This window comes from Schistocerca gregaria, chromosome 7 (genome assembly GCF_023897955.1).
Source record: "Schistocerca gregaria isolate iqSchGreg1 chromosome 7, iqSchGreg1.2, whole genome shotgun sequence".
NCBI classification, from domain to species: domain Eukaryota; kingdom Metazoa; phylum Arthropoda; class Insecta; order Orthoptera; family Acrididae; genus Schistocerca; species Schistocerca gregaria.
This window is the reverse complement of record NC_064926.1, coordinates 327,457,326-327,473,726: the sequence shown is the minus strand read 5'-3', so window position 1 is coordinate 327,473,726 and position 16,401 is coordinate 327,457,326. Positions and strand designations below refer to the sequence as shown.

The window sequence follows — 16,401 nt, the reverse complement described above, 5'->3', positions numbered from 1 at the left end:
ATTGAAACTGTTTGCTGCACACTCGGCTGCAGAGTGAAAATCTCATTGTGCTTCTGTTGTTGAACTGTAGGGATTCAAAATAGTCATTCATTTCAACATGGCTTTACAACTCAAGTTTTCAGCCAGCTGAGTGCTACTGTGCGTTCCATTGCCAACACCTTGTCTCTCAATGTGGTGCTGCCAAATTTGTCTAAAGTAATGCCCTTGAGTCGTACACTGAGTATGCTTACTTTCTTGACATGCCTTGTATATGTCTGAAGAAACTGGGTGAGTTGCATTGCCTAGAAAATTAAATTTGGACTTGGATTGAGTTCAGATAGAAGAATGTTAGTATTAATTATTTCAGTTTGCTAATCTTTATGTTCTTAGCAAGCCACTTTAAGGGGGCACTGAGAAGTGGTAAGGATAACAGGAAGTTACTCTGGTTCCTATGGTTGCACCTCTGATCTATAGCAGCCGACAAGCACTGTGTATGATGAATGCATCTTAAATGTCTTACGAGAGTTGGCTCAACTTTTCCTAGTTTTCAGCATAGATTGACAATTAATTTATCTTTCCTTGCTTTCCTTTTCTCCTATTCACTTCTTTCTCTCAGTGAAATAAGTATCTGAAAAACTCACAATTTCTGTAACTGGGAAATGATTGCTAGTCTTGCCGTGCTGGTTTCAGCATATAAACTGTAAATAAATTTTATTTCCTGTGAATTAGCATGGAAAACAAATTGTATTACATTTTGTGAAGTGTATATAGCTTCTTCTCTGTATTTATGTATTTGTGTATGTGAACACAGTGGACCTTCACACTACATTGAGCTGGAGTAATATGCTGGTTCACTGTTTCAGTTATGTTTGATGGCGAGACCATAGAGGGGGCTCCCCCTTTGTGGTGTGCTGCTGCAGCTGGGCATCTCTCTGTCGTGAGACTTCTGGTTAGGCATGGTGCGTGTGTCAATAATACTACAAGGACCAACTCCACACCACTCCGAGCAGCCTGTTTTGATGGCCACTTCGAAATTGTTAAATTCCTTGTTGACAACGGAGCAGGTGATGACACCATCAGTAACATAAACTTATCAAATAATAATCCTTTTTAAAGTGTGAAAAGTCAACAAAATTATTTTGTTTCACTGGTATTTACTTATTAAAAACTGGCCTTTGGCTTGTCAGGGCATCAGCTGACAAGCAATTAGTGTGGTGTGCAATAGAGTAGAAAAATCTGAACCGTGACACACAAAAATTTTACCAGTTTACAGAATCTTTCATCATGACACTAGCTAGAAATTACAAATAAAGTGCTCGTCACATGTGTTATATAGTAAATATATTAAAAATAGTTAGTGGTCTGTACTTACAGTGTGTTACAACTGTACACAGAAAGAAGTTGAGAGTGGATAAACTAAAAACTAAATAATGGAGTATCAACAATGCAAGGAAAAGATAAATTGCTACTTACAGTAAAGATGACATATTAAGTTGCAGAGAGACGCAGTGAAATGACACTTATGCGTTAACTTTTGCCTAAGTCTTCATCAGAAAAGGAAACACTTAATAAATGTCACCACTACGTAATAAATTTGTTATATCTAAATGAGATGTGAGCCATGATACTGCACACACAAAATAGTTTTATAACTCAACTGATCCAGAGTTTTTTGTCAGTTGTACAATTTTCCTAAATATGGAATAGTGTACTAGGTATGTAAATTGTAGGTGGAGGGGGTGGGGGGAGGAAAGGAAAGGAAAGGAAAAGAAAGGGAAATGCCTCTTGAGATCAGCTGCACCAAGTCTTTATGTGGAATCAGCAGCAATGAATGAAAATGTCTTCCGGACTGGGATTCAAACCTGGGATCTCCTGCTTTCTAGGCAGCTGCTATAACCACTGTACGAACCAGGCATAGTCTGCACAATTGTGAGAAACACTATCTCGGTACCCCTTGCAGCGGACCACATTCCCAGCTGATGCCACTCACCCACAGTTCCTGTTCATGTCCTCTGTGTTTGCTACTTTGAGGTTCCCACAGGAGGTCGAAAATGATTGTGCATCTGCACTCAGGGTGGTGGACTCATTGCCCATCAAGGTGAGTGAATTATATGAATGCATGAATGCTTGTTGTCCATTCTTTCACCTCAGTGGACAACGAATTCCTGTGGGAATCGCAAAGTAGTGAGGATGGAGGACTTGGATGGGGACCGCGGATAGGTGGCGCAAGGTGGGAATGTTGGTCGACCAAGGGGCGTAGTAAGATAGTTCACACTATTGTGATAAATGCTGTGTTCTGGTGTCATAGGTATTAATGCAACTGCCTAGTAAGCAGATCCCAGGTTCGAAATCCAGTGCAGCAGATATTTTCACTCGTCGCTGCTGATTCTACATAAAGTGCAGCTGACATCAATAGTCCCTTCACGTTAGTTTCCTTTCTCCTCCCTCCACCATTAGTTTATTTAATATGTAGCACAGTTATGGATTCTGCATAGTGTCTGTTCTTTCAGACGTGTTCCTTCGGACGTGTCTGAAAGAACAGACACCACACATTCATATAGTACAACAATTGTTTCTAGGTGTGGCTGTTACTGCAAAATGGGTATAAAGGTGCGGCAGGATCTGTTGTCTTTGTTTATTGTGCACTTTTTTGTCAATTAAGTCAGGGCTGTAGCCATAGCCAAATGCAAAGAATTTCATTGTGCCTAGTTGTGTAATGAAATCATGTTTTGAAATGTGGATGGGAGTGAGCACTATGGAATGGAAGGCAGTAGGTGTGTATGGTGTTTAATGTTCTGAAAAAAGAGCGTATTACAGTGTATCTGAAAAAAAAGAGCATAGTACACTGTCTGTCTTAAGTTTTCTGTAGATTTTGAAACAACATTCACATGTTCTGGTCTTTGTTAAGATCAAGGAAGTTCATGGACTTCCACCAAGCTCCTTAGTGAAATGTGGTGTTGTGTTGAGAGTTTATATGTCATGAGAATGTTCTAAGCTGTCTGGTGGTGACAGTCCACAGAGACTACTGAGCAGAGTGGCGCAGACGTTACCACATTGGACTAGCATTCAGGAGGATGACAGTTCAAATCCCTATCCAGCCATCCTGATTTAAGCTTTCCATGATTTCTGTAAATCATTTAAGGCAAATGCCAGGATGGTTCCTTCAGAAACGCTATGGACGTATACGTATTCCTTGCTCAACCTGTAATCTGAGCTTGTACTCCATCTCTTATGATGTCGTCGTTCATGAGATGTTAAACTCCTCGTGTAGGCTTGCTCAACCTGTAATCTGAGCTTGTACTCCATCTCTTATGATGTCGTCGTTCATGAGATGTTAAACTCCTCGTGTAGGCACAGTTTAATGCCTACGTATATAAAGAAATATTTACACTGTGAAGATATTCATCTAAGAATAGCTTTTCAAAATGGTACAATAAAATATCTGCCACTATATGGCTGAGTGAAGACATCTTAGCTGAGCCATCTAAATGCTTAAGAGGGTTCTTTAAAATTGAAAGTAATTTTGTTCCAGGCACACTTGAATGACATGGCTTTTCTCTTCTACTTGTGCAGGGTAGACACCAGCTCCGCATAGCGATACTTTTAAAGTGGTATGAAGTTCTTTTGTTGGCATGTTCAAAAATGTTGTTTAACCCTTTGCACTCCATAATGCAGACTCAGGGTGTCTCTGTGCACTTTTTCTAGTTGCCTGTGAGTGTGCCACAAGGAATTGCATTACTGTTAGTGGAAACAATGAGGTACCTGATCGACAGTTAAGGTGTACATTAAAACAAGAAATGCTTTTTCATTCAAAAATATTTACTAAAGCTGGACAACACACAACTTTTCATTGTGTGATATTTGTTGAAACTTGACTCATCATCTTTTCACTCGCACTGTGTACAAATGAATCCATGTTGTCATTTTTCCTCCGAAAGGACTGTGCGTGGAGACCTGTCCATTTTGCACCAGCTTGAACATAATAATTAAAACCTTTCTCTCGGCATGACTGCCACAGTTAATGTGGGCTTCCCTAGATAGCAGTATTTATTTGTTTATTTTTTATTTATTTACATGTCAAGTTCCATAGGACCAAATTGAGGAGCAAATCTCAAAGGTCATGGAACGTGTCAGTACATGATACTACAACATAAAACTAATAACAGATAAAAATAAATGTTCATGAACCTGAAAAATTTTAGTCCATAAGTTAAGTAAATGCTATCAGCAATACAATAAGAATCTGCTTAATTTTTCAAGGAACTCCTCGACAGAATAGAAGGAGTGACCCATGAGGAAACTCTTCAGTTTCGGTTTGAAAGTGCGTGAATTAGTACTAAGATTTTTGAATTTGAGTGCAAGCTTATTGAAAATGGATGCAGCAGTATCTGCACACCTTTTTGCACAAGAGTTACGAAAGTCCAATCCAAATGCAGGTTTGATTTCAGCCGAGTATTAACAGAGTGAAAGCTCTTTGGAATAAACTAAATTGGTAACAAGAAACGACAGTAAGGAATATACATATTGAGAGGCCAGTGTCAAAATACCCAGACTCCTTAACAGAGGTCGACAAGAGTTTCGTGAACTCTCACCACTTATTGCCTGAACCACCCGTTTCTGAGGCAAAAATATCTTTGTAGACTGGGAAGAGTTAACCTAAAATATAATACCATATGACATAAGCGAATGAAAATAAACAAAGTAGACTAGTTTTCAGGTCGAAGTATCACTCACTTTTGATACCATTCAAATAGTAAAAATGGCAGTATTAAGTCTTTGAACAAGATCCTGAACATGGGCTTTCCACGACAGCTTACTATCTATCCGAACACCTAGAAAATTGAACTGTTCAGTTTCAATAATAATGTGCCCGTTCTCTGAAATTAAAAGTTCAGGTTTTGTTGAATTTTGTGTTAGAAACTGTAAAACACCCCCCCCCCCCCCCCACTCGCCATTCTGTTGGCATGGAAAAGTGTTAAGGTAGATATACTTTTTATGATCCATTGACAAAGTCTGTTGAATTTACAATACAGATTGATAACCTGTGGACAGTAAAGAAATAAATGCAGCCTTGTTGTGCAAGCGCAACAGACTCTACTATTATGGTAAAGGTGATATAATGCACAGCAGTTTCTAGGTTTGACATTTTGTGAGATTCAGAAATACATTGGTAATATTGATAAAAATTTAATTGAGCTGAAATTGGTTATTAGTTATTAAAATTTTTCTCTCTTGTTTATTTTTCTGTTTCTCAGTTTTAACAGTAATTTTCATTTCTACAGATATTGAAGTGGCAAATAGGCATGGTCACACCTGCCTGATGATTGCTTGTTACAAGGGTCACTTCCGGATAGCCAAGTTTCTCCTCAGTCTGAACGCCAGTGTGAACAGGAAGAGTGTTAAAGGCAACACTGCCCTTCATGACTGTGCTGAGTCAGGCAGCTTGGAAATCCTCAAGTTACTTATTGCACATGGCGCTCAGATGGATGTAGACTCATATGGTAATTGCACATATTCTGTTAAGATAGTGTTTTACATTAAAATGCTTGACATATCATATTTGAATGGTGTTTTTGTATTGCAATTAACAAAATATATTACTAAAAACCACTTGACAATGAACCAATGAAAACAAGTTTTTGAGAGGGCCCAATGGGAGCTACAGTATTATGATCTTTGGCTTGTAGTATCTGTTAGAAAGTCATCAATGAAGTACGAGTTTTGGATTGTTAAATTCTTTGATTTTAGTTTATTTGAGATATAATCATCATTAAAATTCAGAAACATATGACAACACAGTATTACAGCTAAAAGAATGGTTGGTTAGAATAAAGGAAGAAGTATAAAGAAGACAAGTTAAAGGTTAAATAAGAAATGACAGTCATTCAGAACACAGACAAATTTCAGTTGGGTTGAAAGGAAAACCTAAAACAGGTAGAAAAAAAGTTTCAGATATTGGTTGGTTGTGAGTACACTAGAACAAAATATATTTAATTGCGTGTAGAACATAACAATGGATTTATGTTATCCTGTTACCACTTATCCACTGGCAACAATAATTTGACATAATTGTTCCCAGCACTATAATTGTTCCTTTCAGACAGACAGGTGGATAACACTGCCACTCCATCACATTTATATGAATTTCATATGAGACAACATTAACATTTTTAAAGCAGTGGCTTTATTGTGGTGTGCTGACAGTGACTTCATGCCAAATTCAAACATCAATCATGTTAGACAGTAGTTATGTTTTTTGGTAAAAGTTAAAATGTGGCATTTGGCAACAAGTAGGTCTCGCTTATAATAAGTATAGCGTCCTACAGGTGAAGTAATACAATTCATTCCTTGTCTGGACATGATGTATTTCTGTGTAAGATGTTTGAACTAAAATCTTTTGCTACTTTTTGTAATTTACTATCTTTCATATCTGCATTCTTACTGCTTCTGGAAAGAAACCAACTATTAATCTAAGTTCCGACTTCATTGAAAACTGAACTTGGTTTTTATATTTACTATACAAAGTTAATTCATTAATGTTAAAAAAGCATCTTAAAGCAAGATATACTATGAAACTTGAGACAAATGAGATCCACTTATTATGCAAAACATTAAAAAATGGAACATCAAGCAATATAGAAATATAATTATGTATTTTGCTGCAGGCATGACGCCTCTTTTGGCTGCAAGCGTTACTGGGCATACACATATTGTAGAATATCTAATTAAATTACCAAATCTTGTATCCAGACATGAGCGTGTTGATGCTTTGGAACTACTCGGAGCAACATATGTTGACAAAAAGCGAGATATGATTGGTGCTCTGGGTCTTTGGAAAAGAGCAATGGATGATAGGTAAGCCTTTAATATTATTATTCTGACTTGGTATTTAGTAAGTTGTTGATCCTGTGTATTGTTATGTTGTAATAAAGTAACAGACATTAGACTTCCTTGGACTGTGAGATCCCTGCTGGCTTTCCAGTCCATATAAATTTTTGTTGATCTCGGGTTCTGATGTTTAGAAGCATTTGACTGAGAGTGCTTTGAATACAACTATGTAAATGTTTAGCACTGTTAGTGCACGTCACTAAACACCTCAAACCCTGGCAGCCTGGTGTACCATAGCTAGGGTTATTGAAGGTTATGCTACTATGTGCAGATTTTTGGGACATTGGTATTCTGTCCCAGGTGAAATTATATTAGGAGTGATCGACTGAAGGAAATCGGGCAGTGGCTCCAGGACATGGGTTAAACCTAGCTACTTCTGCACACTTTCATCCATCCATTGGATGTACAATAAAGTAACATGGAGCATTGAAAACCAACTTCTATTTATTTCTATTTCAGGATAAGAAATTGCAGAACTTCAAGATCAATAACAAAAATGATATATAATATGGCTGTGATAAATGTGACGGAACAATGAAGGCCAAATTGAATTTAAATCAGGCCAAGGATTTTGTTGAAGAATAGAGCAGTGTGGGAATGCAGACATAACTTTTATTCTAAGAAACAAAATTTCAAGGAATATTATGGATATTGTAACATTCTTGTTTCGAATTTAAATTAAATATAGTTTATCGAAATCAGTCAAGTGTATATACCAAAGTGCTCACATTTTAATGAAGAGGTAGAAGAGCTCTATGAAAAGTTATAGAAAATGACATATGACAAGTAATAATAGTAGCAAATGACGAAGAAAATCTCTGTGCAGAGGTGGGATACAAACTAAAGAAAAGTTATTCGTATGGAAACTTCGGTTCTGAAAACAGAAATGACTGATGTCATTACTTAGTGAAATTCATTTGTTCTTAGCAAATTTTTCTAGATAAAATCACACAGTATCCTGGCAAAGCAAGGATTAAATGGAACTAACATGAAATAAGTCACATTTTGCTAGACAGTATAAAATTTACAAGATTAGTTCATCCTAAGCCATTTAAGAAACTCCCATAAGATGCACAAGATGGAGGGAAAAAAAAGTACAAGACTAGAAAGAACAGAAAGGCAGAAATGGAGATTTTAATTTATTTAAGAGTAGGCTACAAGGGGCAACAGATTCAGAATAGTAAAAGGTCAGTATTACATAAATCTGGACAGAAGGGGCTTCTGTTCAGCAGACTTCAGAAAACAGCAAGAGATGTTTTAAAAATATCAAATGGAACAAGGCATCTACTGAAGAGGGAGAAATACTTTCAAGCAAATATTCAGACAAATGTTACAGAAAGTGCTGATAAATGAAATTGTTCAGGAGTTTCATCAAGGATGTGAGAAGATACAACAGAAGTTACCTCATAGAAATGATTGAAAACAGTTGGAATGTGAAGAAAACGTATTTCACTTCTGTCACTTATGTTGGGTAGACACCACATTCCATCAATTAAGATGGCAGAGAACACAGTAATAAACAACTGAGAGAGAACTGTACAAATATTTAGAACTTGGTGGTGGTGTAATTGTTGAAGTAATGCCAGACAAACTGCCTAAAGTTATTTGAAGTATGAAGCTGCCTTCCCCCCCCGTTAGTCTACTGACTGGTTTGATGCGGCCCACCACGAATTACGAATTCCTTTCCTGTGCTAACCTCTTCATCTCAGAGTAGCACTTGCAACCTACGTCCTAAATTATTTGCTTGATGTATTCCAATCTCTGTTTTCCTCTACAGTTTTTGCTCTCTACAGCTCCCTCTAGTACCATGGAAGTCATTCCCTCATGTCTTAGCAGATGTCCTATCATCCTGTTCCTTCTCCTTATCAGTGTTTTCCACATATTCCTTTCCTCTCCGATTCTGCGTAGAACCTCCTCATTCCTTACCTTATCAGTCCACCTAATTTTCAACATCCGTCTATAGCACCACATCTCAAATGCTTCAATTCTCTTCTGTTTCGGTTTTCCCACAGTCCATGTTTCACTACCATACAATGCTGTACTCCAGACATACATCCTCAGAAATTTCTTCCTCAAATTAAGGCCAGTATTTGATATTAGTAGACTTCTCTTGGCCAGAAATGCCTTTTTTGCCATAGCGAGTCTGCTTTTGATGTCCTCCTTGCTCCGTCCGTCATTGGTTATTTTACTGCCTAGGTAGCAGAATTCCTTAACTTCATTGACTTCGTGACCATCAATCCTGGTGTTAAGTTTCTAGCTGTTCTCATTTCTACTACTTCTCATTATCTTTGTCTTTCTCCGATTTACTCTCAAACCATACTGTGTACTCATTAGACTGTTCATTCCGTTCAGCAGATCATTTAATTCTTCTTCACTTTCACTCAGGATAGCAATGTCATCAGCGAATTGTATCATTGATATCCTTTCACCTTGTATTTCAATTCCGCTCCTGAACCTTTCTTTTATTTCCAGCATTGCTTCCTCGATGTGCAGATTGAAGAGTAGGGGCGAAAGGCTACAGCCTTGTCTTACTCCCTTCTTAATACGAGCACTTAGTTCTTGATCGTTCACTCTTATTATTCCCTCTTGGTTGTTGTACATATTGTATATGACCCGTCTCTCCCTATAGCTTACCCCTACTTTTTTCAGAATCTTGAAGAGCTTGCACCATTTTATATTGTCAAACGCTTTTTCCAGGTTGACAAATCCTATGAATGTGTCTTGATTTTTCTTTAGCCTTGCTTCCATTATTAGCCGTAACGTCAGAATTGCCTCCCTCATGCTTTTACTTTTCCTAAAGCCAAACTGATCGTCACCTAGCACATTCTCAATTTTCTTTTCCATTCTTCTTTATATTATTCTTGTAAGCAGCTTCGATGCGTGAGCTGTTAAGCTGATTGTGCGATAATTCTCGCACTTGTCAGCTCTTGCCGTCTTCGGAATTGTGTGGATGATGCTTTTCCGAGAGTCAGATGGTAAGTCGCTAGACTCATATATTCTACACACCAACGTGAATAGTCGTTTTGTTGCCACTTCCCCTAATGATTTTAGAAATTCTGATGAAATGTTATCTATCCCTTCTGCATTATTTGACCGTAAGCCCTCCAAAGCTCTTTTAAATTCGGATTCTAATACTGGATCACCAATCTCTTCTAAATCGACTCCTGTTTCTTCTTCTATGACATCAGACAAATCTTCACCCTCATAGAGGCTTTCAATGTATTCTTTCCACCTATCTGCTCTCTCCTCTGCATTTAACAGTGGAATTCCCGTTGCACTCTTGATGTTTCCACTGTTGCTTTTAATGTCACCAAAGGTTGTTTTGACTTTCCTGTATGCTGAGTCTGTCCTTCCGACAATCATATCTTTTTCGATGTCTTCACATTTTTCCTGCAGCCATTTTGTCTTAGCTTCCCTGCACTTCCTATTTATTTCATTCCTCAGCAACTTGTATTTCTGTATTCCTGATTTTCCCGGAACATGTTTGTATTTCCTCCTTTCATCAATCAACTGAAGTATTTCTTCTGTTACCCATGGTTTCTTCGCAGCTACCTTCTTTGTACCTATGTTTTCCTTCCCAACTTCTGTGATGGCCCTTTTTAGAGATGTCCATTCCTCTTCAACTGTGCTGCCTACTGCGCTATTCCTTGTTGCCGTATCTACAGCGTTAGAGAACTTCAAACGTATCTCGTCATTCCTTAGAACTTCCGTATCCCACTTCTTAGCGTATTGATTCTTCCTGACTAATGTCTTGAACTTCAGCCTAATCTTCATCACTACTATGTTGTGATCTGAGTCTATATCTGCTCCTGGGTACGCCTTACAATCCAGTATCTGATTTCGGAATCTCTGTCTGACCATGATGTAATCTAATTGAAATCTTCCCGTATCTCCCGGCCTTTTCCAAGTATAGCTCCTCCTCTTGTGATTCTTCAACAGGGTATTCGCTATTACTAGCTGAAACTTGTTACAGAACTCAATTAGTCTTTCTCCTCTTTCATTCCTTGTTTCAAGCCCAAATTCTCCTGTAACCTTTTCTTCTACTATGAATCTAATGCTAAGCAAATTGGAAAAGGCCAGAATGATTGAAGGAATATACAGAAGGAGAGAGAAGATAAAGTGAATGTAAATAAGAAGGGTGATTAAATACTGTGACAGAATTTAAAGCAGCAATTAGAGATTTGAACTGAAACAAACAAAGCACGTGGAGTGGACAGTATTTCTCCAGAATTGTTTGGCTTCGTGGGAGAACCAAGGAAATAATACTCAAATTTCAAAACAGATATAATTATCCCAATTCTGAAGAAGGCAGATGCTGATAGATCTGAGCAGTACTAAACTGTCCAGTTAATAAGTCATGGCTATAGAATATTACAATGAACTACTTACGAAAGGTTGAAATGACAGATGATGACCTGGGGAATACCTGTTTGGCTTCTTGAGAATTGTAGGAATACACAGAGAGATGCTGACTGTAAAGCTTATCTCTGAAGAAGGTAGAGGGGGAGGGGGGTCGGGGGAGTAAACAAACATTTATAGCATTCGTAGATTTAGAAGGGAAAAAAATCTTTTGATGGTGTTGACAGGAATACATTCTGTAGAATTCTGCAGATATCAGGGATAAAATTTGAGGAGCAAAAGATCATCTATAACTTGTACAGAAACCAGACTGCAGTTACGAGGCACAAGACATAAAAGAGAGGGAGTAGTCATAAAGGGCATGACGCAGGGCTGTAGTATATTCCCTACTGTATTCTGTCTGTTCATAGAGCAAGCACTAAAGTAAATGAAGAAGAAATTTACAAATGAAATTGAAGTTCAAGAATAAGAAATAAGGTTGAGGTTCGCCAGTGATGTTGAAACTTAAAACACCACTCACGGGTTAACCCTTGGGCATCTTCTGACTGGTCAACTACTGCACACAAGGCAGTATGAGTAGTGATCTATGATCATAGGACATGTGATCAGCCTGTTGCAAGAATCTTTATGGTGCTGCTGCTTTATTCTAGCAGCTCCTCATGTGGCCTCAAAAGGCTGAATGGACTGCATCCAAAGACCTTCCTACCACAGAATAAAGAATCTGAGATGGTTCCGTAAATTGAACGCAGGTCCTTCAGCACGGAAGGCAGTAGCACTAACATTTGGGCTTGGAAGTGGTTTAATTGTTCTGTTAAAGATAGCAAAGAACTTGGAACATCCATTGAGTGAAATGGGAACTATTTTAAAAACAGGTTGTGAGAGTGAAGTAAAACATGGGCAGTGCAATGTAGCCAAATTAAATCAAGTGATGCTGTGGGAATTACATAAGAAAATATGACACTGAAAGTAGTAGATGAGTTTTGCTATTTGAGCAGAAAAGTGACGGACGATGACTGAAATAGAGAGGATAAAAATTTGCAGATTGTCAGCATTGACAAAAACATTGCTGAAGTACCAATTTGTTAGCATCGAATATAAATTTGTTAGTTAGTAATTTCTTAAGATATTTGTCTGGAGTGTTGTCCTGAGTAGAAGTGAAATGTGGATGGTAAATAGTTCGAATAAGAAGAGCATAGAAGCTGTACTATGTTCTGCTCCAGTGGAAAGTTGCAGTTTAGATGGGTAAATTAGATAAGCAATGAAGTGGGACTGTAAAATGAGGTGAATCTGATGGTGTAAATCTGATAAACCAATTCTTTAACATTTAAGTATCCGACTGTGACATCCTACCAAGAACACTGCAGTTGACCATTATTGCAAATTCTTGACTGATTTGTCAATAAAAATGGTGTGTTGGAAAGCATGGGACCAGCAAATGGCATCGTCAGTAGATGTGCAATTCATGTGCTGCACTCGTGACGTAAACGTCACATAGTTATAATTTAAGTGCAGTTACGCAACAAGGCCTAGTGTGGAATGTAATTATTGTACGGCAATGAAACTTGGTAGATATTCTAGTGTGTTAATGCAGAACCAATTTATGCTGGAAAAAAATTTGTTCTAACTTTTCCCACCAGGTACAAATTAGGTACTGTGATTGTAAGAAAAATGAATAGAAATGTTTCCATTTGTAATGGATTAGGAATGGGACATGGGCAGAAAAAAAATGACACAAGAGACAAAAGTAGTTTTATTATTAACCACTACTTACACATTTTGTTCAATATGAGCACTGGAGATAGATACTGTACAGTCCCAGATTTGTGCCAGGTGGCCAAAATTGGAAGCAATTTTTTTCCAGCATAAATTGGTTCCACATTACAGCACTGTCATATCCATCAGCTTCAGCTGCCATACGAGAATTACAGCCCACTCTCGACCTCCATGAGTACTTGAACTACTGCCATAAGGTACATCAGTAAGAAAACTTCCGGTGGCATCGGGTACTTCCTGTATGTAATTGGTAAGTTGTAATACTTTTACTTGCATATGAATGTTTTAGTGCTACTGTTTCATTTTTTGTTTATTGTTAATACCCCTGAGACATTATGTGTGCTTAATTACAAAACTGCATTTTTGTAGGGTGAATCAGATAGAAGTCCAACTACAACCCAAAATTCCTTCCAAATGTTCTGAAGACTGCTAAATCATAAAAATTGAGCATTCACAGTGTCAGAATAATATATAGTTACTTAAAAGACAATGACAAGCTCAAAAACATTCGCAAATATAAAGTAGATGGCGAAACATTCTTAGCAAATAGTGAGTAAAAAATCTGGTTGAAGGAACATTGCATTACGCAAAATGGAGTTTCCTTTTAGGAATAGTGATTTTAGGGGCACCATACAATCATATCTTAATCAAGCAGAGTGTATTGAAAAGAAAGATTTCATGATGATCAACCCGATCATAGGTGGGTAAAACGTTATTCAAAAAGAAATGAGAAATGATTGAAAGAGCAAGTGAAAATGCAAAGAGGGCAAGGGTGGCAGTTACGTGAGGCAACAGTGAGTGATTGTTTTAAGAACCTTGAGGGGTCATTGAATGGTGTCCCTCCCTTCAACTGTAACAAGAATATCATTTGTGATGATCCTGGACAATTGGAAGTAATTAGTGAAGCAGCAGTTGCAGATAGCACAATCTTCCCACCCTACATAGTGGGCAAAACATCCCTACTATACTTAAACAGGAGATGGTTTAATCAGTGCAGCTTATAATAAAAATTGAAGTGATTGGCTTGACCTAACAGTGTTTTGAATTGTGCTGTATTGTAATTGTCTTGCCTTATGTCCAGCATTTAGGAGGACTGGAAGTGATGATGGGCAATGATCTCTTGAGTCATCTGTCACTTAACATGATTAAAGTATGCCAAGAACATGTCATTCAGTTTGTATCACCTAATTTGTGTCAGCCACGTGAGGTGCCCATTTTTAGACCTCAAAAAACCTTCCTGGAGAAATGTGCTAGAAGACTGGAAAAGGAAGAATAGAGGGATGGTAGTAAAATCTAAATTTCCTAGGTTGTTTAAAGGAGCCTTTAGAAATATAGCCATTGCTTCTAAATATGATATTATATCTGGATCCAGATCAGCAGGGTGTTTTTCTTTTTGCCCCACTAGTCATTTCATAGATCCCAGTAAAAACACACACATTTGAAATGCAATTGAAAGAGGTTCACTATAATGAAAGGAAAGGAATGCTGAGCAAAGCAAAGCTCTTGGACTCTAGGAAGAGGTATTGCTGTCAGTGACTTCAGTGAAAGTGATAGTGACTGTGTTGAAAGCAGGGAGTCGTCATATTGTGATTCTGATTTTATGTCCAGAACATCTAACGGGGATGTAGAACAGTTTAATTGAAAATGAAATAATGGAGGAGGAAAAGGATAAAGATGTCCACAAATTCAATAAAAATGATTTTGCCATTAGTGTAATTTCCTATCAAAATAAGGTTTAGGTATTTTATTGGTAAAATTAATATTGTCTCTAATGACACTTAAAAATGAAATTTCTGTGAAAGTTCTTAATGGTCATGTTCATTTTATCTTCCTGGAAGTGGAAAATGTAGTTAAGGGTAGAAAGATTCCAAATTATTGAAGGAAAAAAAAAAAAAAAAAAAAAAAAAAGTTGCGGATCATAGAAAGTGAGGTAAATACATATTTGTAGGCATAGATGAAATAAAATGTCTTGTGGTTTTGGTCTCCCACTGGGTAGCCTGCTGCGAGTCTCTTTAGTTAATGCCACTTTGGCGGTGGGGGGGGGGGGGAAGATGACGACGACGACGACGACGACGACTCGGCTTTCAGGGCGGACAAGGGGTAGATGATTATGATATTGAGTAAATATCTTGACATTGATAGTCTCGCAAATTACTGAAACAAAAACCGTTTGTCAACGTATTTGAGTGCAAGGGTTTTTGTGGCAGTAATGTTAGAATTTAATGTGCGTATATAATCTTTTAAGGCTAGAAAATTTAATATTTTGTTATAAATATACCAATATATTTCTTAAAATTCTAAATAGTGATGTGATTCACTACATTGTAAGTCTGATTTTGCCTTTACATACAAATTACTTTGCGATTCACCATATGGGGTGAAACTCATCAACAGTTAAGTTAAACTAAGTGCAGTTTTGAATTAAAAATAAATTAATGTGTGAATATACAAACATCAGGGTTGTTCAGGTAACACTCAAATTTGCATTGTGATATCAGTGGATTGACCCCAGCTTAAAGTACCGAATTGAATTGAACTGAAGAGGGGTGGGGGGGGACTTACAGTCCAACTACCATAAAAGAAGGGACCACTTGATTGGACACATGTCGGGGCACCAAGGTATCATCTATTTAGGAATAGAAGGAAGTGTAGAGGGAATAAAATTGTAGAGGGAGATCAAGTAAGCTATAGTAAGCAGTTTTAGGTGAATGTAAATTGTAGTAGCTGTATGGAAATGAAGTGGTTTGTACGTGATGGACTAGTGTGGAAAGCTACACCAAACTTGTCTTCAGACAGCTGACCGCAACAACATATTTCATAACATATAGTACTTGCTTGTTCTCCCTTTTTTGTATGCCCATCTTGAACCATCAGTCTTTGTGCCTTTTTCAGTAGTTAGCTTAATAGCTTTCCTTCCTCAAAAGGTATCAGCATGACTGTTTGCCTTAAAAATGTTGAATTTATTGAAAATTTCTGGCAGATTGAAACTGTGTGCCAGACAGAAACTTGAACCTGTAACCCTTACTTCTCATGGGAAAATATTCTGTTGACTCAACTATTCAGGCCGCTTAGCACGCATCCTCATAGGTTTGCTTCCACCTGTACCAGTTTCCTTATCTCCCAAACTTCACAGAAGTTCTCTTGTATATCTTGTGGGAAGCCTAGGTCAGTGCACACTACTAAGGAGCAAAAATTCATTCTAGATTGAATTTATTGCCCTTTTGCCATGCTTGTCATTAACTCACTTCATTTCATATTATCATGTGCTTCAGTGTATATACAGTTTTGATCTGTATAACCGTGCTCTAAAGAAAATAGCTTTACTTGTAAGGAGAAGTGAAATATTCCAGTTTTTTTATGCCGATGTAAGAGATTTCTGTCCTTTCTTTTTATTCTCTCCTG

General features: G+C 37.6%; 1 protein-coding gene across 2 annotated transcripts in view; it reads left to right on the top strand.

Moving 5' to 3' along the window:
• The window catches only part of LOC126281491 (protein fem-1 homolog CG6966), a 142,492-nt gene that overhangs the window by 107,454 nt on the left and 18,637 nt on the right, over positions 1-16,401 (top strand). For both annotated transcript variants that reach the window (XR_007551277.1, XM_049980493.1), the window contains exons 3-5: positions 843-1,043; positions 5,262-5,480; positions 6,645-6,834. Coding sequence is in view for 1 of the 2 variants with exons in the window: in XM_049980493.1 (XP_049836450.1) it covers positions 843-1,043; positions 5,262-5,480; positions 6,645-6,834 (610 nt within the window). In the remaining variant the exon portion in view is untranslated. The remainder of the gene's footprint in view (positions 1-842; positions 1,044-5,261; positions 5,481-6,644; positions 6,835-16,401) is intronic.